This window comes from Syngnathus typhle, linkage group LG1 (assembly GCF_033458585.1).
Source record: "Syngnathus typhle isolate RoL2023-S1 ecotype Sweden linkage group LG1, RoL_Styp_1.0, whole genome shotgun sequence".
Lineage (NCBI taxonomy): Eukaryota > Metazoa > Chordata > Actinopteri > Syngnathiformes > Syngnathidae > Syngnathus > Syngnathus typhle.
Window position 1 is genome coordinate 27807292 of NC_083738.1, and position 22138 is coordinate 27829429.

At 44.0% G+C, this 22138-nt stretch overlaps 5 protein-coding genes across 13 annotated transcripts in view; 2 read left to right on the top strand and 3 right to left on the bottom strand.

The window, feature by feature from the left end:
- The window catches only part of arap2 (ArfGAP with RhoGAP domain, ankyrin repeat and PH domain 2), a 58809-nt gene extending 47809 nt beyond the window's left edge, over window positions 1-11000 (bottom strand). For 2 of the 6 annotated variants that reach the window (XM_061275901.1, XM_061275904.1), the window contains exons 1-7: window positions 10830-11000; window positions 9202-9942; window positions 7420-7496; window positions 4278-4354; window positions 3909-3964; window positions 2833-3135; window positions 2200-2269 (exon numbers count right to left, since the gene is read on the bottom strand). In XM_061275901.1, the coding sequence (XP_061131885.1) occupies window positions 2200-2269; window positions 2833-3135; window positions 3909-3964; window positions 4278-4354; window positions 7420-7496; window positions 9202-9905 (1287 nt within the window). In that variant the 5' untranslated portion in view covers window positions 9906-9942; window positions 10830-11000. The remainder of the gene's footprint in view (window positions 1-2199; window positions 2270-2832; window positions 3136-3908; window positions 3965-4277; window positions 4355-7419; window positions 7497-9201; window positions 9943-10829) is intronic. The other 4 variants (XM_061275896.1, XM_061275888.1, XM_061275872.1 and 1 more) reach the window with 3 other exon arrangements.
- Window positions 11001-12624: 1624 nt separating this feature from the next.
- On the top strand, window positions 12625-14493 carry LOC133157414 (uncharacterized). Its single transcript, XM_061283954.1, has 4 exons — window positions 12625-12872; window positions 13038-13091; window positions 13299-13379; window positions 13451-14493. Exons 1-4 carry the CDS (start codon window positions 12687-12689, stop codon window positions 13490-13492), a joined length of 363 nt encoding a protein of 120 aa, XP_061139938.1. The 5' UTR covers window positions 12625-12686; the 3' UTR covers window positions 13493-14493.
- On the bottom strand, window positions 13774-16764 carry slx1b (SLX1 homolog B, structure-specific endonuclease subunit). 2 transcript variants are annotated; one of them, XM_061275926.1, is made up of 5 exons: window positions 16249-16760; window positions 16111-16162; window positions 15053-15370; window positions 14039-14236; window positions 13774-13939 (listed from the first exon to the last, which is right to left on the bottom strand). In XM_061275926.1, exons 1-5 carry the CDS (start codon window positions 16419-16421, stop codon window positions 13865-13867), a joined length of 816 nt encoding a protein of 271 aa, XP_061131910.1. In that variant the 5' UTR covers window positions 16422-16760; the 3' UTR covers window positions 13774-13864. The 2 variants fall into 2 exon arrangements, with proteins under 2 accessions (XP_061131910.1, XP_061131900.1); XM_061275916.1 differs by having other exon boundaries at window positions 13774-14236; window positions 16249-16764.
- A 456-nt stretch (window positions 16765-17220) lies between these two features.
- zgc:112271 (uncharacterized protein LOC553698 homolog) lies at window positions 17221-18027 on the top strand. Its single transcript, XM_061285829.1, has 4 exons — window positions 17221-17313; window positions 17488-17552; window positions 17622-17719; window positions 17796-18027. The coding sequence occupies exons 2-4, from the start codon at window positions 17490-17492 to the stop codon at window positions 17893-17895; spliced, it is 261 nt and encodes an 86-aa protein (XP_061141813.1). The 5' UTR covers window positions 17221-17313; window positions 17488-17489; the 3' UTR covers window positions 17896-18027.
- A 1245-nt stretch (window positions 18028-19272) lies between these two features.
- Window positions 19273-22097, bottom strand: LOC133158543 (transforming protein p68/c-ets-1-like). Of its 3 annotated transcripts, none has more exons than XR_009715236.1 (8): window positions 21908-22097; window positions 21665-21784; window positions 21373-21576; window positions 21230-21304; window positions 20125-20331; window positions 19915-20033; window positions 19575-19846; window positions 19273-19496 (listed from the first exon to the last, which is right to left on the bottom strand). XR_009715236.1 is itself a non-coding variant. In XM_061285812.1 (7 exons), the coding sequence occupies exons 1-7, from the start codon at window positions 22095-22097 to the stop codon at window positions 19637-19639; spliced, it is 1125 nt and encodes a 374-aa protein (XP_061141796.1). In that variant the 3' UTR covers window positions 19273-19636. The 3 variants fall into 3 exon arrangements, 1 of the variants encoding a protein (XP_061141796.1); XR_009715235.1 differs by having other exon boundaries at window positions 19564-19846; XM_061285812.1 differs by having other exon boundaries at window positions 19273-19846.
- Window positions 22098-22138: the final 41 nt, after the last annotated feature.

Below are 22138 nucleotides of genomic sequence, written 5' to 3' on the forward strand. Positions count from 1 at the left end.
GCTGCTCGCTGCCCATTTCGTCGAACCTGCTGTGTTATTCCATTAGAGAAAAGAAAAAAAAAAACCTTTTTTTTTTTTTCCCTTTCCTTTCACATTACAAAAATGTTGCCCATTCAAAGTTGTTTTTTGTTAGTCGCCGTCAAGTCGGTATTTTTTGAAAACAGTATTCAGGGCACAATAGTTGCAAGGTTGTTATGATTCATCGACACAAATGAATTAAAATAAAAAAGATATTTTTTATAACATTTATAGATTTTGAAAACAATTCTTCAGGGCCACGGCGGGCTGCTTGCAAATTTACCGCGGTTGTACTCCGAAACGAACAAGGCTGATTGATGCATTTTTGCAAAAGCCCGCCGGCGATGATGATTGACGTATTTTGTTGGGTGCCGGTGTGGCACGTAGAAAAAAAAAAAAATTTGAAAAATTGGCATGTAAGATAAGCCGCCGGCCGGCGTTTCAGTAACTGTCAATGGAGGGATTTGCCGCATCAGGCTGACACACTGCAAAGTCCTCAAACTCTGCCCATCCTCTTCGTTTCATCCCTTCAAGCCAGGCTTTGGACACACACGCACACACACACACACTTAGACGCACGACGTCGCATATCAGCACCCAGAGGAGTAAATCTAAAGACCCAAAGCGTTCTCCCGAGCCAATCCCCTCGTCTTGACGAAATCGGGCGAAAAGGGGCTGATTGATGAGATGGATCGGATGCGAGGCGGCGAGCCCGCGGGAACAAGTGAGACCGATGATCTCGCTCCTCTCCCACGCCACCTCGGCTGGCCCCCGATGATGACATCACCGGAGACCTTTCAAGCTGCGACTGTGATTAAGTGCGATTAGTTCTGTCTGGGGCCGACAGATCCCGTCGGATTTCACACTACAAAAGAGAGTTTGCGGGTGTTAAAAGTTTCCGAGCGAGGACAAGCATGGCAATGTTTGGTGTAGAGACGAGCGCAGCGTGACGCCTCGCTTTGTTACCGACGGGCAGGTTAGCCTTTACTAAACGCCGCTGAGAGACTTGAAAGCGCAAAAAAACGTTCATGTTAATTTTGCCAAGGCCCAAAAAAATTGACCTGGTATAATCTCAGGCACTGGTGCTCAGGTTTTTGGTCTTCCAGCTGCCTTCTTTGTCAACTACAACCAACGTTCCTAATCAATATCCAGCTCAAAGCCAAAGTTATTGATCAACATTTAGTGGAAAACTCAACATTGGGACAAAGACAAGGACATGTTGTGCATTTAAGCAAACCTTGAAACCACTTCACTTTGTCTTAAGGAAAGCCCGCTAGCTTCACGGCAACACAGAGCTAACAGGCTAACAATACTAGCATCGCTATCGCAGTCTTTATGGTTGTTTTAGTCGCTGTAAAACAAGAATGAACCACTTAACGATGTCGTATGAAGGCCTGCTAGCTTAATGCTAACTCATAACGCAAAAGGCCCTAGAGCTAACAGGCTCACGGAAATAGCATCGTGGTTATAAAACTAGCTGATTTTCTTACACAAACTGCTCAGTGCTCAATATAATGCCCACAGGGAATATTCTTGATGCTTTGCCATTCTGACCCCCTTCATGCCCAAGGCGCACACATAAGGAGAAGCAAAATGTCCGTTGACGTAAAGAACTCTCATTACTGAGCGGCCCAAGGACCTACTGACCCGCGAAATCAGAAGGCAAAAACTGCTCAAGTCGTAAAGAGTCGTTACGACGAGAGCAATATTTCGAAAAAAATATTGTTTAGCGCAATAATGGCACTTGCAATACGCAGACCACAAAAAAGTGCCATAAATGACATCACATGTTTTTATATGAGCTTGTCCAATCAGATGCAACCATAAATGCACGTCAGCATCCAATCGAAAAAGAGTATACGAATCAAAAGTGAGCGGGCGCAGAGGGCCGTAATTAGCAAGTGATTAACGATGCTGTTAACGATTCAGGTGGTTGAGCCGCGGTAGACGAACGCTCGGCGCCCCCTTTTTCGCTATCCGAGAATTGCTCGTGGCAATGTATTTTACTGTACGGCCGGCCGGGCGTGGGAAGCGCCGCTCTACCACGCTTGGCTTAAAGTCACTCTGTCCTTGCACTCCTCCCTGCGTTAGCTCGCAACGCTAACGATGATGAGGCGGCCGACGGGACCGGGGATATCGATTTCTTTTGAGCTCTAGCGTCCGGTGGCTGTTCAAAGTTACCTTGTCGCTGTTGTAGTAGGCCAGGGTGTCGCCGTCGAAACGCACCCACCGCCGCTGAAAGACGCATTTCCTGCAAAAAAAGGGAGAAGCTCAAGCTAGCTGTAATAATAAAATAAATAATAATACCGTAATTCTCGGACTGTAAGTCGCGTTTTTTTTCATAGTTTGGGTGGGGGGGCGACTTATACTCAGGAGCGACTTATATACATATATATGTTTTTTTTCACTTTTTTGGGCATTTTATGGCTGGTGCGACTTATACTCCGGTGCGACTTATAGTCCGAAAATTACGGTACATTATAAATAAATAGAAATAAAAATAAAAATTTTAAAAAATCTAATTTATTTCCCTTCAGCGTTCTACAAACAACAGCCCACAATAATAAAATAAATAATAATACATTATAAATCGATAGAAATAAAAAATTAAAATTAAAAAAATCTAATTTATTTCCCTTCAGCGTTCTACAAACAACAGCCCACAATCAGAAGTCTAACGATTAGAACAGCTGAACTTTATTTAGCTTTAAAAAATATTATTTGGAACCACAGTCATATTGATACATTGATCTTCTGGTAGCATTTACACCTTTGTAGTGCTGAGTGCATTCATTAGATGTTTGGTCCACCTACCCTTGAGGGGAGAGTTTGTCCAGCCAGCCCATTTTCAGCACTTGAGGTTCTGTGGCGCCGTAAAAGCAAGCGTACGGGGAAATATCAGGCAGACGGTCAACTTGGGAGTAGAGCTCGCAGTCCACCGTCACGGCCGAAGCAGAGCCAGAATCCCAAGCAGAGGCCGCTGGGCCGATGGAGCCGTACTCTGCCGGACTTTGCGCCAAACTTGGCAAAAAGCTGGCGCACTCTTCCACTGTGGCGTAGTCATCTTTGTAAGGGTCCGGGACGCTTGCAACGGGAGGGCCTTCCTTGTCTTCTGATCTGCGGGTTGCATGAAATGAGACAAATGAAAAAGATGTGCAAGTGGAACAAGTCCTTCTATTTTTATTCATTTGTTTATGTTGCTCGACATAGAGTAAATATTGGGATCTTTTTTTAAATTAAATTTTAACATTTGTAAGATTATTTATATTATTATAATATTATATTATTATTATATATATTATATTACCATTATTGTTATTATTTTATTATTTTTTATGAATTGGATTACATTTGATCAAATCAATTTAGCTTCGCTTCTGGACAGGAAATGGAAATTGACTGCTATGAAGTCAACAAATACACTTAGTTGATTCCACAAATAATTTAAAAAAAAAATTACTGCTTAATAATAGCTGTTCTAATAATTAAATAGCAAAAATTAAAAACTCTTGGCTTTTTTAAACTGTGTCCTTTCTTGAATTGTTTTTATGCCTATGTGCGGCGACCTTGAGTGTCCTGAAAGGCGCCTTATAAATCAAATGTTTATTATTATTAATAGTTCATTTATTCTATTGTCACATCTGTATTGTTTAATGCTTCAAAGTTAGACAGCTGCTCCTCCAATTACATTGTTTATTAACAAACTGCTCTGGAAAGAAACAAATATTTGGATAAATTGATAAATGGACTCCATGAAACAATTCCATCTCGCTTGGAAACATGTTTACCCCCAAAACACAAACATGGTCAGAAGTGGGGGGGGGGGTATTTTTCTCTGAAGCCTTCCTTGAATTTGCAAAGCCAGACAATATTAGAAAAGCAGCGGCTACCTTAGCTTCTTCTCTTTGACCGTTTCCTTGGGCGCCGCTTCTTTGCCACCTTGCCTCTGGAAGGGCCACAGAGCAGATGAGCATCAAATGAAAAGAAAATGTTCAGCTTAGACACGATGATGGCGTTGTTGCATTAAACGGTGCTAACTTTAGCGGCCGCCTGACATTTCTATTAACCTCGGGGGGCAACAGAGAAGCAAGCGCCATTCTGTTATGTGACAACGTTAACGCTGTGAGATGGCGCTTTGGCCTGTGATGTTCTTCCGGATCTTAGGGGAGAGGAGGAAAAAAAAAAATACAAAAATACATCTGTACCTCTTTGGTAAACTGCTACTAACAGCGCGCCAGTGGGAGTGGACGGCGTCTTACCGGAATGCTTTGAGCGCTGTTGTACAGGAAGGTCTCTCCGTAGGGAGCGATGGGCGTCAAGGTTCTGTGAAGTGGAGCTAAAAAGGAGACAGGCAGACGACAAAAAAAAAAAAAAGCAAGATGAGATCAATCCTTGCGTATTTGAATCATTTTCATGATACAGTGATGGGGAGGATGATTTTATTATTATAATTTTTTGGCCACACATTTGACTTTTGACTCCAATCAATTGTTTAATGAGGTCAGCTATGAGAACTGTTTGCAAACCTAAAAAGAACCACCACAATTAAAAAAAAAAAAAAAAGTGATGGGTTTTTTTTGTTGTTATTTTGATTAATATATATATATATTTTTTTTAATCAATAGGTTTTTTTTGAGAGCATACACGTCAAGTCAACGCTAACAAGCATCAAGCTAATGCTAGCCGGCAATGAAAAGCGCTACGCTAACTCAGCTACATCAGTTTGAGTAACGTTTTCGATAAACTCTACCTGGCAGAGCCATTTTAGCGCAACGTAGTACCGTAATTTTCGGACTATAAGTCGCACCGGAGTATAAGTCGCACCAGCCATAAAATGCCCAAAAAGTGAAAAAAAACAACCTATATATGTATATAAGTTGCTCCTGAGTATAAGTCGCCCCCCCCACCCAAACTATGAAAAAAAATGCGACTTATAGTCCGAAAATGACGGTACTTTTTATTTGAGCATCTTTTGTTAAGCACGACACTCTTACATTGAACTTTATTATATTTACTTTAACAGAGCAGATGTTACACGCAATCACTGAAAACATCCACTTTTCTGTTTACTCCTGAACTTATAAAAAAAAAAAAGCCATTGTTGGTTTTCTATGACATCTCTGTCGGGTCAGCCATTATTCGAGTGCACAGCAAACAAAAAAAAAGTTCATTTATAGGCAATTTCTTGGAGCGGGATTTAACAACAACGCATGTAACCTTGATTTCTGCGCTTTATAAAATAGTACTTTTGGACTATTAAGAGGAGGAGTGGAATCCCCATCCTTACACGACTACTTTTTCCAAATACGTTTGGCAAGCCTTGATCCATTCTGTTTGCCTCTGCTGAGACCGTGGTCTATGTTTGGGGGGGGAAGGCAAAGAAGAAGAAGAAGAAGAAAGTGCAGCCAGACATTATTAGTCTGGAGACCCGGGGGCCAGCCACCGTGCGTGGGCCGCAGCCTGTCACTGTGAAAGATGACGCCAGCTTCTCCCGAGGACGGCGCGGGACAGAAGACGCCGCCGCGGGCTCGACACGCACACGCCCAGACTAAAAAGACGTCGGGAAAGATCAAAACACCTTCCGACGCATAAACCGGCCTGCAGACAAAAGGAACGGGCGGACGGTCAGGACACGGCGACGCCGTCACGTCCTTGAGGAGGACGGCGGCGCTTCGTAAAGACATTGCGTGGTCACGTCGGGGGTTTAATCGGCTTCACCGAGGGGGTCACTCGTAGTGTCCACTCCAGTTGACCTCTGTGAGTGACAAAACCCCCGACCAGATCCTTCTATTACGCAAGGGTGGCATTTAAGTGGCGCTAAATGGGAGGCGGCGCGGCTACCGGCTCCCGCTTAGTGTCGCCGCTGATTTTCCTTCCTGATCTTTGAACTCATTCACTGCCAATTCATCTTTGACGTGTATAACCGTCAATGGCACTGAATGAGTTTAGGAAGCCAATCGCAGCGGCCGTCAATTTGTTGCTGATACCTCAGGACAGCCAAGCTAACGTTATTCTGCGTAATTTTGATTTCGGTTTTATTTCATTCGTTTTTGTCGAGTCTAATAAGCTTGCTTGGCTTATTATTGCTTATTGTTCCAAATAACAAATAAATCAGTCCTTGTTTTTAACAGCTTTTTCTACCGCCTTGTGACATTAGCAGGCAATTAATTAACAAAAATTATGAACTCGCGGGCGTTCGCCGGAAAACAACAAATCAGAACCGCGCTGCAGAAAATGAACTTTTATCCATCGGGTAAATTCTATTTGGAGCAGCGGCTCGTGGGAATGGCGCTGCCTTGCACACATGCGCAATCCGTGATGGGGAAACATCCAAGTTGGCGAGGCGACTTTGCGTTTCCCGGCGCTCCCTCTTCGCCGTCGTCTTAGCCTGTTTTGCATCCAACAAACCTTCCTCACGTCTCTCCTGCGACTTTCCCGTTCCGTTCGGACCTTGGGGGTGGGACTTCGAGAAGAATAAAGACTCACCGAAACTACATCTTACATTTAACTCATTCACTGCGAACCCAGTTAATATCTTTGACGTCTGTCACCGTCAATGGCACTGAATGAGTTGAGAAAATTTAATTATAGTTGTAGCCACCATAGCTTTTGATTGAGTCTTGGTGAAGCATTTGAAAGGGAATTTGAACTTGTGTCTGTGTGTTCATATAGAAGGAAGGTCAAATAATTGTTTGAGAATTGTAAACTAAAAGTAAAATTAAAATGACATGAAGCAAAAGGAAAAAAAAACTAACCAAGCTGCTCTAAAAAGGAATTAAACCTGAAACTGAATTGCAAATGACATTAAATAACACCAGACAGCACAATTACCGTAATTTTCGGACTATAAGTCGCACCGGAGTATAAGTCGCACCAGCCATAAATCGCCCAAAAAAGTGAAAAAAAACATAAAGTCGCTCCCGAGTATAAGTCGCCCCCCTAAAACGCGACTTATAGTCCGAAAACTACGGTAAGTGCTCAGCAAAAAAATGGACAAGAGATATTTGAGTGTGACACCAAAACAGGCTCCTTGGAATTGTTTGCTTCCGGCCAACCGTTCACCTGCGGTCCAATCGTTAAAAACCGTTGGAGTGCATCCAACTTTGTCAACTCGTCATCTCGAAGAGGACAACAAAAAAAATGAAAGATAAGAAAAAATCCAGTCCCCATAAAAAGTTGTTCAAAGCTACCTCAGACTCAGGTCTGACTAGTTGGAGGGGGACAAGATATGAGAGCCCATATTCCCCGAGATGTGCGCCGCCGCTTCCCGCGACGCAGCCGCTAAACAGCAGACTCGGCGCCCCCCCCCCCCCCCCCCCCCCCACCTTCTTTCATCCGGGCAAACAAGAGCCCCGCCAAATGAAATATTCATGGCACGTGGCGAGCGAACGCGCTGCGTACCTTTCTGAGCGCCGTTTGCACCGGGGGGACGCCCGCAGACGGCTGCCGGGTGTCGGGGCCCGCTTGTTTGCACGCGCCTGAGAGAGGAGAGAGAGAGAGAGCGCAATGAAAACAACTTTCAAAAAGTGCAACACTCGCCATTCAACACACACCCGGATCTTGGAGAAAGTAGTAGAAATCCATAGTGGAGTAAAAGTAGAAGTATCCTCGCAGAAAAATGACTTTGCGGGGAGTTGGTCACCTTGGAGGATGTGACTTACTGGAGCAAAAGTATTTTTATGTTTGTAAATGTACTTAAGTATTGGAAATACAAGTATTTCAAATGGTGAGTGTACCAAATTTTTTGTACTAAGTAGATAAGCGTGTAGGTAAAGTACCGTTTTTTTCCGTGTATAATGCGCCCCCATGTATAATACGCACCCTAAAAATGGCATGCTGATGCTGGAAAAAAGCCTGTACCCATGTATAATACGCACCCAATTTTTATGAATTTTTGAATTTTCCTGTCTTTGGTAATGTCACCCTGTCTTTTTGTTCCACGACTTTGTCGGTCAGTCCTGTTGTTGGTTTTGTTGTACCATGACTTTCTTTAAAAAAAAAAAAAATTAAAAAATTTTTGTACACATGTATAATGCGCACCCCAGATTTTAGGACAATAAATTAGTTAAATTTTGCGCACTATACACGGAAAAAAACGGTAAGCTAGGCTTAGGCTAACCCAAATCTGAGGAAATGTTGCTGGAAATCTTTAAAAAAAAAAAAAACGATAGTGAAGGACAGTATGTGAAAAGTGACTTTAGTATCTTGCTTTAGATTTTGGGATATTATTGGAGTATTTCAAACAGCGAGTGTACCAGATTTTTAGTACTTAGTCGATATGCGTGTAGGCTAATTAGCAAAGTAAGTTAGGCTTAAGCTAGTATGTGAAAAGTGACTTTAGTATCTTGCTTCAGATTTTGGCGGAGTATTTCAAACAGTGAGTGTACCAAATTTTTGTACTTAGTAGATAGCAAATCAAATAAAACCTATTTTTATTTGTCAAGTTTGAGCATGCCAAACAAGGAATTTGACTCCGGTACATCTCGGCCTCTGTACAACATCTAGGTAGCTAACAACATTCAGGACATGTGCAAAAATGGTCAATTATTCTCAAACATCCCCTGATCTTAAACGTGCGTGTTGGCTAATTAGCAAAATAAGCTAGGTTTAGGCTAACCCAAGTCTGAGTAAATGTTGCTGGAAATTTAAAAATATAATAATAATAATAAATGAGAGTCAAGGACAGTATGTAAAAAGTGACTTTAGCATCTTGCTTCAGATTTTGATGGAGTATTTCAAACGAGTGTACCAAATATTTAGTTCTTAGTAGATATGTGTGTAGGCTATGTAAGCTAGGCTAAGGCTAACGATTGTCAAAGACACCGCAAAAAGTAACTTTAATATCTTGCTTCAGATTTTGGGGGAGTCAGAGTCAAGATAGTTGACTAGTGGATGACTTGATGATTGATTTTTGGGGGTATGTTTTTCTCTAATGGAACTTTTTCAAATCTTGACACAAAACAACCCTGGGCAGATATCGGATATAATTTTGAAAAATGACAGGAAAAGGGGAACGCTTTGCTACAGGGTATTGTTGCGTTACTTGGACTGTTGCAAGAGTTTTGCAAGATGCGGCCGGCTCTTATTGGTTATTGATTCTTTTTGTTTGGTCGCCAAGCATGCGTTATAGGCGAAATGACCGCTAGCGCTCCAAAGCATCGCAAGGCGCCGGAGACTACGTACCCGTCTTGCCGGGGGATGTCGGGCACCGGCCTGTGCCTCAGCCGATAAGAGCGGGTCGGTCGCGGACCTTTGGGGGCGGCGGAAGCGGGCTGGGCGTCGTAGAGGGCGTTGTCCACCATGTGGCAGAGAGAAGAGCCTCGATCCTCGCTCTGGGTCGGGACATCGGAAGGGGAAGGTACAAAGGGGGCGTCTTCCGGGGAGGTCTCCAAAATTGGGAGTGATTCTGTGCTGCTGCTGGTGCTGGACAAGGAAGCAGGGAGATCCTCCAACGTAGACGCTGGGACGTTTCGACTGGCCGGTCGCGGCGGGCCGGAGGCTTCCGTCTGCGTCCCGAGTCCAGCTCCCGCCGGCAAGGTCTGACTCCCATCCACTGGTAACTGCTGCCGTTCTTTTGGACAAGGATGCTGACAGGACCCGCCTCTTTTTTTATCCACCAAGAAGATATTTCTCGGGTACAGCCTCGGTTTCTGGACTTCCTCTCCATGACTTTGCGTCTGGACACCCAGTGCTTCTAAACTGCGAAGGATGCGTTTGCGGTGTCCGGTCGGGAGCACCCGGAGGTCTCGGAGATGCTCGTCCGTGAGCCGGGCGAGGTCCCGCAGAGTCCGGTAGCCACCCTGCTGGAAGCACGACGCGTATTGGGAGAGGTGGAGGCTGAGGAGCCAGCGCTGCAGCTCCCGGCTTGGCTCCGCAGCTTCCGACATGACCTTCTAGCGCGTCATCTGGCGGGACTCCACAACACTGAAGGCGAATCGAGACAAGATTTCAGTCAGGCAGAAAGAGACGGCCGACTGCCGGCGTGACGAGACACGTTTGCGACACGGCAGGAAGCAATCGGTCCCGCCGTCCTGGCCTCGAGGTCTGGCGCTTTCACGGCATGGCTTCAAAAGTCAACGGCGTTTCCTTCTGCCGTCAGAAATTCAACTTGTTCTCGTTTGAGTTGCACACAAGCCCAACTTCTGCTTTTGTGGTTGCATATTTGGAACGCAATGCCAACCTTGAGTGAGCATTAAGTACTGACTGAATGGGTCATTCTTTTTGGAAGTCGCTAATTCACACGCAACAAACGCTCAGCTCTCAAATTGCCATTCAAAAATGAATGGTTGACTGTGTGTAATTTCTACTCACCGCCCAAGCTACTAACTTGACCCGTATCACTCCAACATTGATGACATCATTTTATTGCACTTTACATGGATTTTGCAGCATCAGGTGGCAGAACACAAAAAAACAAACTTTGTTGCACTACTAATTAAATAGATGAGGATTTCTGGATTTGGGATTTAATTTTTCCAGGGACTTATATACTTTTTAAAACAGACTGTATCCCTACAGTACTCGTTATATTGTTTTGTTTTTTCAAACCTACGCAGCAAAGTCCAAATGAATTTTTTTTACTTTTGTACTCAAGCACATTGCGGAGACTTAAATCCAGGAAATGAATCATTTCTACTACTTTGTTGACATCATGTGAACTTTGGCCACCTGCGCGTGCTAGCAACACGAGTAAGTGCAAAGAAGCCGAAAAACCAAGTCGAGAAGGGGCGTGCCGGTCTACTGTAGTCCACATCGCATTCTGTCAAATCAAGTCTTCCACGATGGACGCACACGGACAAGCGCAGACTCACCTGCCCACGCGGATTTGACCACGCCACGTTGCCCACTAAGAGCTTTTTTCCTTTTGCCGTGCGTGATTTGGCGCAAGGATAAAGCGTCCGCTATTTCCGCATCAGCCAACGAGGTGATCCAAGTCCTTCTCCTCCGCCCCCGCACCTCGCACATGCGCGCTTCCTGGTTCCGAGCGCAAGGTGAGGCCAAGCGTGACGCGCTGCCTCCTCGGCTTGTCCAGGCTTGATCGCCCGCCCCAGCCCGATTCGATGCACACCGGCTGGAATGCAAGGTCACGAACGATAGCCTTGCTTGGCTTAACTAAAATAATATCGTTGTGTCCTACGATATGGACAGTATCTGCATTCTGTAGATTCTACAGAGACTCAAACTCAAGGCCCCGGGGGCCAGATACGGCCCGCCACATCATTTTATGTGGCCCGCGAAGGTCATTACTAGAATTGCAATTTGTCTTCACTTTTAGTCATTTTTCTTTTTTTTTTAAATATTTGTCCAGTTTTTACTTGTCTGATTTTAAAACGAGTTATTTGTCAGTTTGTTTTGTAGCTTTTACTGTATGTGCTCATACATTTATTTGGGTTGACCTCCGACAGAAGCTATGACTACAATGCGGCCCGCCAAAAAGAATGAGTTTGACACCCCTTCTGTAGAAATACATGGATGAACTGCTTATTTTCACGGTATATAAGATATATATAAGATATGTCCTTGCAATCTTTTCAACTCATATTATTAGAAAATACCGTTTTTTTCCATGTATAATGCGCCCCCATGTATAATACGCACCCTAAAAATGGCATGTCGATGCTGGAAAAAAGCCTGTACCCATGTATAATACGCACCTAAATTTTGACTCCTACTTAAGTCCGTCAACGTAAAATGATTTCAGAAAAAAGATCATCTTTGGGAACAACCGGATGTTATTCTGCCGGTCAATATCACTGCGCATGCGCTAGCAAACCCGATAGCGAAGAAATGTTTCGGATTTGCGTAGGGTACATTGTGACAGCAAACGAGCAGGTGATCGAGCAAGCGTCTGATACCAGAGCATTGTGTTTGAAGTGAACAGCAGAGAAGAAAGCGCATCTGTAATGGCGGCCTCCGTATGATATCCGGATTTTTTTTTTTTTTTTTTTAAATAATTTTTTTTTTTTTTTTGTACCCATGTATAATGCGCACCCCAGATTTCAGGACAATAAATAAGTTAAATTTTGCGCATTATACATGGAAAAAAACGGTACTTTTTTTCCATGTTGCACTAACACAGCTGGAGACCGAAATTAAATTGTAAAGGTTTTTGTTTTTTTTCAACAATATGTTTCTTTTCACGTGCATAAACACAGCAAAATGGGATAGGACGAAGAAAGTAGTTCATTTGAAAAATATTTTCTTAGCTGGCTGAATTAAACGATATGTAAATGATGACCCGTTTTTCTTGAAATCATTCAAAAACGATCAAATCGGACATTGGATGCTTCATGATTCGTCCTCCAATCGTGGAATGACCCATATTTGAGTTTACATTTGACGATATTGTATATTGCAATTAGCTTCTCCGATGCAACAAAGTTCTTTTTGCTTTACTCTGCTGCTCTCTGGTGGGAGAATCGAATAGTTAACCCGGCTCTTGCAAACTACGGTTCCCGGCAGGCAGCAAGATCGAGCCCCTCCGTCGGGAAGTGTGACGTCATTGCCCCTATGGTTTACGCGGTTATCAAAAAGGCACCGCAGTGGTGTCTTTCCTTCTTTCTATCTCTGTTGAATTGCTGCAGACTGCGATAATGGCAGGTAAAACTTTCTTTTTGGAGCTTCTGATTGAAGAAAGTCCATTTTAATTCTGACTTGATGAAATCCAGATGTTCTGCATTTTTTTTTTTTTGATTGCAACATCAGCATCAGTTTACAGCCGTAACTTTTGGTCTGCTTCAGATGAAGCTATTGCGCCGGAGTCTTCGACCCAAAACCCGCTGGTGAGCGTCACATTCCAACGAGATCCGAACAGAAAGCAGAAGTACCTGGAGGCTGAGCCTAAAGCTCTCGGGGTCCGACTGGCCGCCGCAAGCAAATAACACAAATGTTTGATTTGGAACTCAGGTTTTTTTTTTTTGGAATGTCAGATAACGCAGATTCTCCTGAGCGTGCATCAGATAGCGAGTAAGAGCATGTCGATTCTCCGCGTCACGTTGTGTGTGTGTTTGTGTGTTTAGCTGAGGGCCGGTTTGGGGATGCAGATATTGTCCACCGTCGCCTCCTTCTTCAACGTGATCTGGATCCTGATCCACCAGGATACCGACTGGCACTAGGACTACAATAGCACTTCAGAGCAAACCTGCCAAGACATGGAAGTGAGTTGAAGAAACAAACTTGTTGTTTACATCTTAAAACAGCGTTTGACAAAACACAACGTTTCGATTGAATCTATTGTGACTTCCAGCGCGTGCAGAGAATCCTTTTTGGGCAGAACATGATCGTCCAGGTTCGCCATCTCCGTCACGCTGGCCGTTTACGCCTGCAAGGTGGTCAACTGCTGCGGGCCCGCTGGCAAAATGGTGAGCTCATAAAGTGGAGCGACGAGAAGGTAAAGTTGCTCAAACGTTACCCGGGCTTTTGTTTGGCGCAGCCTGTGATCACGGTGCAGACCCCGCCGCCTGCCGAGTCCTGAGCCCGAGCCCTTGCAGTGACGTCTTTTCGAAGACCTCCTTTGTATATATTCCCGCATTTACTCACCTCTTCGTCATGAGAAGCGCCGCTCCAGTGTTAGAGATCCGAATGGTACTTTTATGCGCCGTGTCTTCCAGGAGCACTTTGTTGATGCAGCTGACGTTTATGATGTCGATTGAGTGCCAATCGGCTATTATGGAAAATGGAGTTTTTATTTTCTGTAAAGCGCCTCTTCGATTGTGAAATCGTATCTGCCTTTAACGTGGATTTACTACAGCGGGATTAAATAAAACACATTTTATTATGTCGTAAAAAGCATTCAAAACAAATCAATAAACATGATTGTGAAGGACAGTTCCTGATCAAAGAAGTCTTAAATAATGTGGGCGGGGAACTGGATTGTTGGAAATGGGCTATTTCTTGTCTCCAGTTCATTTGTCCACTTGTCCTGTGGGAGACGGAAAGTCCCCATGAAGAGATTTCCCGTTAAATGAGCCAACATGAGTGGACATGCTTGATGCGTGTGAATAGCGTCAGGGTGACTTACGTGGGATGCGGTCAAGTCGGCGCAACCTCGCTTGAGTCGGATGAGGTCCCCCCATAGCACGGCGCGGCGGCAGGACGGACAGCGGCCCTCCACGGGCAGCAGGTGGGACGGCTCGGGCCGCAGGAAACGCTTGGCCAGGCAGATCACGTGGCTGCGCATTCCGCACGACGCGTGGACGCAACTGAGCTTTTCTCGAGTCTGAGGGGAGCACAGGGCTGGCCGATGAATCCTTTTAATGCCAATTCGGCGGGGCCATTTTCTCCAATCACACGGGTCAATTGCGCCGTAGCAGGGTTCGACTACATCTGCGCGGATTATTTTGTCATGGTATGGTAAACGATAATTTAGCGGCAATTTGATCAATTGTTCAACCCTATTATTTCCATTGCACACATTGGTGTTGTGACAATGACTTGTTTTACTCTGACCATTTCAATAAAATATTTCAAAAATCGCATCAGACTTTCTTCTCAGATGCATGTACCGTATTTTCCGGACTATAAGGCGCACCGGACTATAAGGCGCACCATTAATGCCTCATGTCAGATTTTTAATCCAAATCAAATCATTCTCCATTTTATCTTTTTTATTTCAACTTCAGATGCAACCAATGACTTTATAATCACAAAATAATGATCCATAGTCTTTTTGATTCATGATTCATAGTCTTCAGTGGGGCACTTATGATTGGTTTCATGACACAATGCTTTGAGCCAGTTTAAATTTAGGAATTTGGTCCATATATAAGGCGCACTGGACTATAAGGCGCACTGTCGGCTTTTGAGAAAATTTTAGGTTTTTAGGTGCGCCTTATAGTCCGGAAAATACGGTAATAGCTGTCAAATAACTAATTTTACATTTCCGTTCCGCTCCATTGTACTGTATTGGTGACATTCTAATAGCGCCCTCCACTGGAGGCAATATTTTAATTTAAGGCTTAAAAATGAAGCGCCAGGGCGGGTGAGAAAGCTTAATAAGTAAATGTCCAAATCTGGGCGAGGTTCAAGAACTTACCATGACCAGGCCTTGGCAGAGAAAACACCTGGAAGTCACCTCCTGCTCTTCACACGTGTCCACCAGCCGCTGCTTCTTGGCTCGGACAGGCCCGAAGGTGACGGAGACGTGCGGCGGTGGGCGCAGAGCGGGCTCAAAGTCCACTTTGTACTCCTGCTTGAGCCAGCGGGCCGTCAGCGGGAGCCTGCTCCATGGGGCCACGCGCAGCATGTTGGAGACCACGCGCCAGTGGAACTGCAGGCTGGACTCCTTCCTGGTGCGGCGGGAGACGTGGGCCAGACGCCTGGAGGAGTGCGGGTTTTGCCACGCCCACTCAAACTGACAAGACACAATCCAATTGGGTGAATTGCGTTGCCAAGTCTGAGGCAACGTTCAACGGGAACATATCAAACAGTATTTATTCACTTTTAACTTGTTTGCATAAATAGAGCTTCAAATAAACTAGGGCCCTCTCCCAAAAATTTTATCAGCGGGACGATTTAATTAATTGGAAAATAAAGGAAAAATTGGCAGACTTCTTTCAAATGTTTGGGTTATTTATTCTACAATATTAACACATTTCAATATGGGGCAAAGATAATGGCAAACAAAAAAAAGAATAAAGTAAATATGAGCCAATGTTCACCATTTTTTCTTTCAAAATGAGCAGTTTTTATATAATACGTATATTAAATACAAACATGGCAGTAAAATAAATCATTTTAAATTGGACCGTTTCAATTAATGACAAATATTTTGTCAATCATCTAAACTGAAAGCATATTGACATTTTTAAATGATTATAAATGGGTTTTTTCAATTTAAAATTAACCTATTTTACATTTTAATCAATGTTTATTTCATAAATGACAATTGCAATTTAATTATTAATAACAGTTGAAAATGTGCATTAGGGTCATAGCAAAACATTTTAGCTGAGGTAGAAAATAATTAAAAAAAAAAAAAACAATTAAATTTGCATCACATATTTGGTTAATATAATTATTATAATCAAGTGGTTTTTTTTTGTTTTTTTTTTAAATACCATTAAAACACAAAAGAAAAAGATGTGGACTTACTGTCAAGGCAGCAATGTCCGAGGGAAAGCCATGTATGACGAGGACCATCTCCCTAGAACGCAAGCAAAGTGTAAATAATGGAAGGACGGCATTGACCGACAGTGGACCGATATCGAGCGTCTGCGCTCTGCTCCGCACCATGGTCCTTTACCGCTGGTCCTCTTGGCACCTCCTTTGTGTCGCCCGGCGTTATGTTGTCGAATCCTGCGTTCAGGGTTCACCGTGAAGCCGATGTAGATTCGCCCTTTAAATTTGGGGTTGAGGCAGTATAGCATGTAGACGCCAAAGAAGTTTTCCACCTCCTCCGCCATTCAACGGGCTTTCATGAACGCCAAAGACGGCTAAATTGTCTCCAATGTCACCAAGAAACATTCATTTGTGTTCATTTGTTGAAATGTAATGCTGACAATATTCCATCCTGGAGAATTCAAACATTTCGTCCGATTCATAAGTAAACATTCATTGGAGGTGCCCATAATATTGCCTGTGTTTAATGACGTCAATCTCTGCCACGCCACGAGATTGATAAAGAAAAAGTCCAAATATTTAAGTCTACATGATGTCGTTTAAGGCTTTTGTATATCTTTCAAACAACAAAATACATTGCTTTTCTACCTGAAGGTGCATTTTATGTCAGGCGTTAAAGGATATGCCACTTCAAAAATATGGACTACAAAACAAAATGAATGTTGCAATCCCTGCTCTGTGATTGGATCGTTCAAAGGGATGTTTTGAAACTGAAATAAAACGTTGAAAAACTGACGCTATACTTTTAGTTTCATCCAAAGTAATAGGTACAATATATATTTGTTTCTTTAAATATATAAATAAATATGAATATTTTTTTTTCAGACGTCGCCGCTTGTGAACGCTGGTCCTTAATAGTAGTCTATAACGATTGCCTGTTCTTAAATTAAAATGTAGCTTTTCTGTGGTAGGAACAAACCAAAAAGAATTTACACTGGTTTGCCGTCTTGTTGTGTATTTGGTTGTATGTATGAAAGATACGTATTTTTTCCCCTCTCGGAGAGAGGAGGGAATATTTCGAGTCAGGCGTTCAACAAATCGTCTCGAGAAACCGGCTCGAGATTTTTCAGAGGATCCGATTGGCTGTGATTATGATCCCTGCGCTGCAATTGGATCTTTTACAGGACCACATGTCACAAAACTGAAATCATCAGGAAGTGGAGCTATAACGTTTTGGTATGTAATTTATATTTGTTTAAACGCTGCATCATTTTGTGATTGATAAAACAATTATTTTAACTTAATTTAGATTGTAATCTATCATACGAGTCACGTATTTGATTATCATATTTATTCAATGAAGGGTAATATTGGCCAGGACATTGAAACATAACTTGTTTTCTGTTGCAGACATGGCCATAACACCTGATCACATCCGGGATAAACTTAAAACGGAGCTCGCGGCGGATTATGTGGTCGGTTTCGGTTTATGCTCATTCAATTAATAGCATTTGCATGATGCATCAACATGAATATTTCTGCAGGACGTGGAGGACATGTCCCCCAACAGATGTGCAACGAGCTTTAAAGTGCTTGTCGTGTCTTCCCAGTTTGAGGGCAAGCCTCTCTTACAGAGACACAGGTATGCACAGGTGGACTGTCAAATTGAATAACTTGACCCGATTTTGAGCTCACATAATCCACTGTATCATGTTTAGGATGGTGAATACCTGCTTAGCAGAGGAGCTAAAAGACATCCACGCGTTGGAGCAGAAGACCCTCACGCCAGAACAGTGGGAGAAACAAAAGTCGAAATGATATTGCATCTTATTTGGATTGAGTGGTAAGCACACCAAGAAGCAGAAGAAGAACGTTTGCGGTTCCCACAAAGATGATATTAATGCATTTGAAAATGCTGCTGGAAATAAAACGGACAGCTCCTTCTTGGTTCCCCCTGTTCCAGTTTTTGAAAGCAACATGTATGTTTTGTTTTGGATCATGTATCCAATTGCAGACCGTGAATCAAAATTGATCAGTCAGTCGGCGAACCAATTGATTTCACGGTCAGCTGTCTGAGGAGACAATGATGACATCACAGCTGTCTGTTATGTAGCCAGAAATATGGGACACTTGAAGCCATAAAACAAAAAACCTTTATCATTAAAAAAAAAAAAAAAGTTGCTGCAATATCACAAAACCTTCTCCGAGTCAGGTGATGAGGTGAGTATGTCCGTTTTTTTTTTTTTTTATTTGTGTTTCCCGAAAGAAATCCATTTGCTTTGCATTTGGTATGACTAAGCCATGTTCAACATTAATTCTCAAATCAGTGGACGGTACGAGGTATGCGACAGCGCTTGACTGGCTTCTCGGGGGGACACCCCAAGCGTGAAGGCAGCGTTCAGTCAACGGTGAGACACTGTTACCTTCCATTACGTGTTTTATTTTCACCCCGGGGGTGTTTGCGGGCGGGATTGGTCACCTTCTATTGACAGCGATGGAGATTTTATGCCCACTTGACACTTGGTCATGAGGACAAAGAAACCCCCGCCCGCCCGCCCCCTTCCATTAGGGAAAGTGGCGGAAGTAATCCGCACACACTCACTCGCTGTGTGCCGCCTTGCTCAGTGATTTGTGAAATTCAATCAGCTTCTGATTTCATGCTAGAAATCCGCCATCGTCTACATATGGTATCACGCGGACACACGCTTCGGCCATAAACAAACACAGTGCTGCTCAGCTTGCGGATGAAAACGATACGGATTCGAGCAGCTGCTGGCGGTATGGAAACACTTCTCGGGGGCTCTCAAATAAATTATTTTTTGTTTGTCTTTCGAAGTAGCGTTTCTAGAGCTTAATTTGCGCTTTCCCAAAAAGAAGACAAAATATCGATGTTTCGCTTTCCAAAATTGAATAGAATTGATGTTTTGATTTCCCAAATAAAAAAAGAGGACTAAAATAATTATGTTGCCATTTCTTAATGTTTTCATTTTCTAAAAAATAAAATGAGGAAAATAAATTCTTGGTGTTGCTTTGTTCGGAGCAGAAAAAATTATACACTTTCCTACAAAAAATGTAAGAAATTTTTGGTTCTTAAAAAATGAACTTTCCTAAAAGGATTTGACAAATTTTGGATTCTTAAAAAGTCGACAATTTGGCTTCTAAAGAATACAAATAAATGGTTCCTCTTACCAAAAGTGAAGACAAACCAGCAATTTATTTAAATCAATAAATACTCATGTTGGTCTTTTCAAATGTCAACAAATCTGTTCTCGTTTTCAAAAAAAGCATTTCGTTACCTTTCCTGAAAAACCGCTTTAGGACCCAGAAGATCGTGAAATCCGCAGAAGCAGAATACCCCCCACCCTGCACAACCACGTGTGTTACATTCGGCGGCTTCAGATAACGTAACGGAAGAAAGCCTGTGAATGAACACATGTTCAATTAGTCCAACCAGCAGCTGAGCTCCACTTCAGAACACTTTTTCACCTTCTATTTACATCAGGGGGGGGGATTGAATTGGATGGCATCCTCCGGCGACCCGGCCCGTCACCCCCCCAAGTTAATTTGCGCTCCCGACGTCCAACATGGCGTGCAGCTCGCCGGGCTGGTATCCCAGCAGCCCCTGCAGGTTGCAGACGAAGCGGTAAACGTAGCGCTTGCCCACCGTCTTGCGGATGATGTTCTTGTCGTAGTAGTAGCGCAGGCCGCGGCTCAGCTTCTCGTAGTTCATCTTGGGCTTGTGTTTGCGCCGGCCCCAAAGCAGCGCCACCTGGGTCGCAATCGTTTCTCCGTTAGAACGATCTTTCAGGGGGCGGGGTCAAAAGCGTCTCGTTGTACCTCGTCCGGGTCGGTCAACTTGAACTCCCAGCCGTCTCCGGTCCAGCTGATGCACGACTGGCAGCTGCGGTCGGTCAGCAGCTCCAGTAAGAACTGCCACAGCTGGATGGGGCCGCTTCCTGCGTGCAGACAAGGAGCCCAAGATCCTCGTCATCGTCCTCCTCCGCCCGCCCGCCCGCCGGGAAATGAGAAACCAAAGCCGCAACTCACCGGTGTAACCGGCGAGGATGGCTGCAGGGATGACGGCTGAGCCGACGTCAGCTTTGTTGCTCATGTACTCCTTGAAGGTTTTGTAGGGTTGCGCCAGAGCGAAGGTGTCCCCGCAAAGGCTCCCGTCCGCCGTGGCTTCGGTTCGGTGGACGCCGCTCGTCCACATCAGAGCGCTACCCTGAGACATTTCGGCTTCGGAGTCGCTTTCTGAAAGCGGAAAACCGTAACGGCGTGCTGTTTTAAGAAAGGTCCATTCATAGTTTGTGCCCGTTTGGAGGTCCCTCTATTGCAGACTCATTTTTGTGGCGGGCCTCATCGTAGTCATAGTTTCCCTCGGAGGGCCATTATGAAATAAGTCGTTTTGAAATCAGAGTACCGTATTTTCCGGACTATAAGGCGCACCTTCAATGAACGGCCCATTTTAAAACTTTGTCCTTATATAAGGCGCACCGGAGCGCACCATTAATGCATCATGTCAGATTTTTAATGCAAATCAAATCATTCTCCATTTTATCTTTTTTATTTCAACTTCAGACGCAACAAATTGCTTTATAAATCACAAAATAATGATCCATAGTAGTTTTGATTCATGATTCATAGTCTTCAGCGGGCCACTTATGATTTATTTCATGACACAATACTTCGGGCCAGTTTAAATTTAGGAATTTGCGCCATATATAAGGCGCACTGGACTATAAGGCTGTAGGGTTTTGAGAAAATTTTAGGTTTTTAGGTGCGCCTTATAGTCCGGAAAATACGGTAGTAGAAACTGTTCACCTATTTTAAAAAGATGAATAGTAATAAAATTAGCAAGCAATATCCCTATTTTTAAAAGTGAAGACAATTTGTAATTTTAGTAACAAAACATAGTCGATGCAAAAGCGGGCCACATAAAATGTGGTGGGCCGTATCTGGCCCCCGGGCTTTGAGTTTGACACCAATGCTCAGATTTTTCCCGTTGTGAAAATTTTCTATTTGCAAATTAATTTCTCAATTGTTCAACACCGAAAATTCAGGCTACTATTAAGTGACATTCCAAGAAAGATTTGTTTTGAATTTCCAACGAACTCCAGATTTGCGGTGAGAAAATGGCGCGATGGTGTACCTGTATTGTTCGGAGGCTGGCAAGGAGATGACACGACGCACATTGGCAGCACAGCACCGCAGTCTCCGTCGTGATCTGGAGATGAGAAGACGTTCAGCAAGCCACGCGGATAAATTACAATTTATACGGGTCGGTTTTCGAACCCCGTCTCATGATCTCCAAGTGCTCCCACAGAATCTCGCCGGCGGTGCAGTCGGACATGAGGCTGAGGAAATTCTCGCGGTCCAGTCGACACAGCTCGTGACCCCGCATGCCCTTCAGGTCCGAGCCCAACGAGTGCAGCCCGAACTCGGCCCGGCACCAGTCCAGCCAGTGGTTGACCTCCCATTCGGACCATAAAGTGGGATCTGGAGGGAGGGGGGGGGGGTCGAGGAAACACGTCGTCCAAATAAATTCAGTGACAAATCCTCACATGGTCATCATTTCGTTGTTCACCTTGAGGGAAACGATGGGCGAGTCGCTCCTGGGTGAAACCGGCAAAAGTGGCTCGGAGAGCTTCGCACAGAACCTCTTTGCTGGTCGGGGTGAGAGGCGGAACCTCCAGGGGATCCGTCCCTGTCACACAAACACCCAAATTGAACCCCGATCACAAAGTGAGCAATTTTCCATGTCATGAAATTAGTAGCATTCAAATGATTTTAAAGAAATCTCATCATAAAGACGAAAAATGAATCTTACCATAAACGCCGCAGTCCATAGCAGTGTGTGAGGCGACAACAGGTGAGACCTGAAGTGGAAGGCGACTGGCTGGGAGGGGGCAGATGGCTTTAATATGAGGGGGCGAGAGGAGAGGGGAGGGGTCTTGCGCTGAGTGACAACTGTCAATCACTAAGGAAGTGGGAGGGGCACATGGGTTGGCTACATTCATAAAATGACTTTCTTCACCACCCGCTGCTGCTAATAATTTCA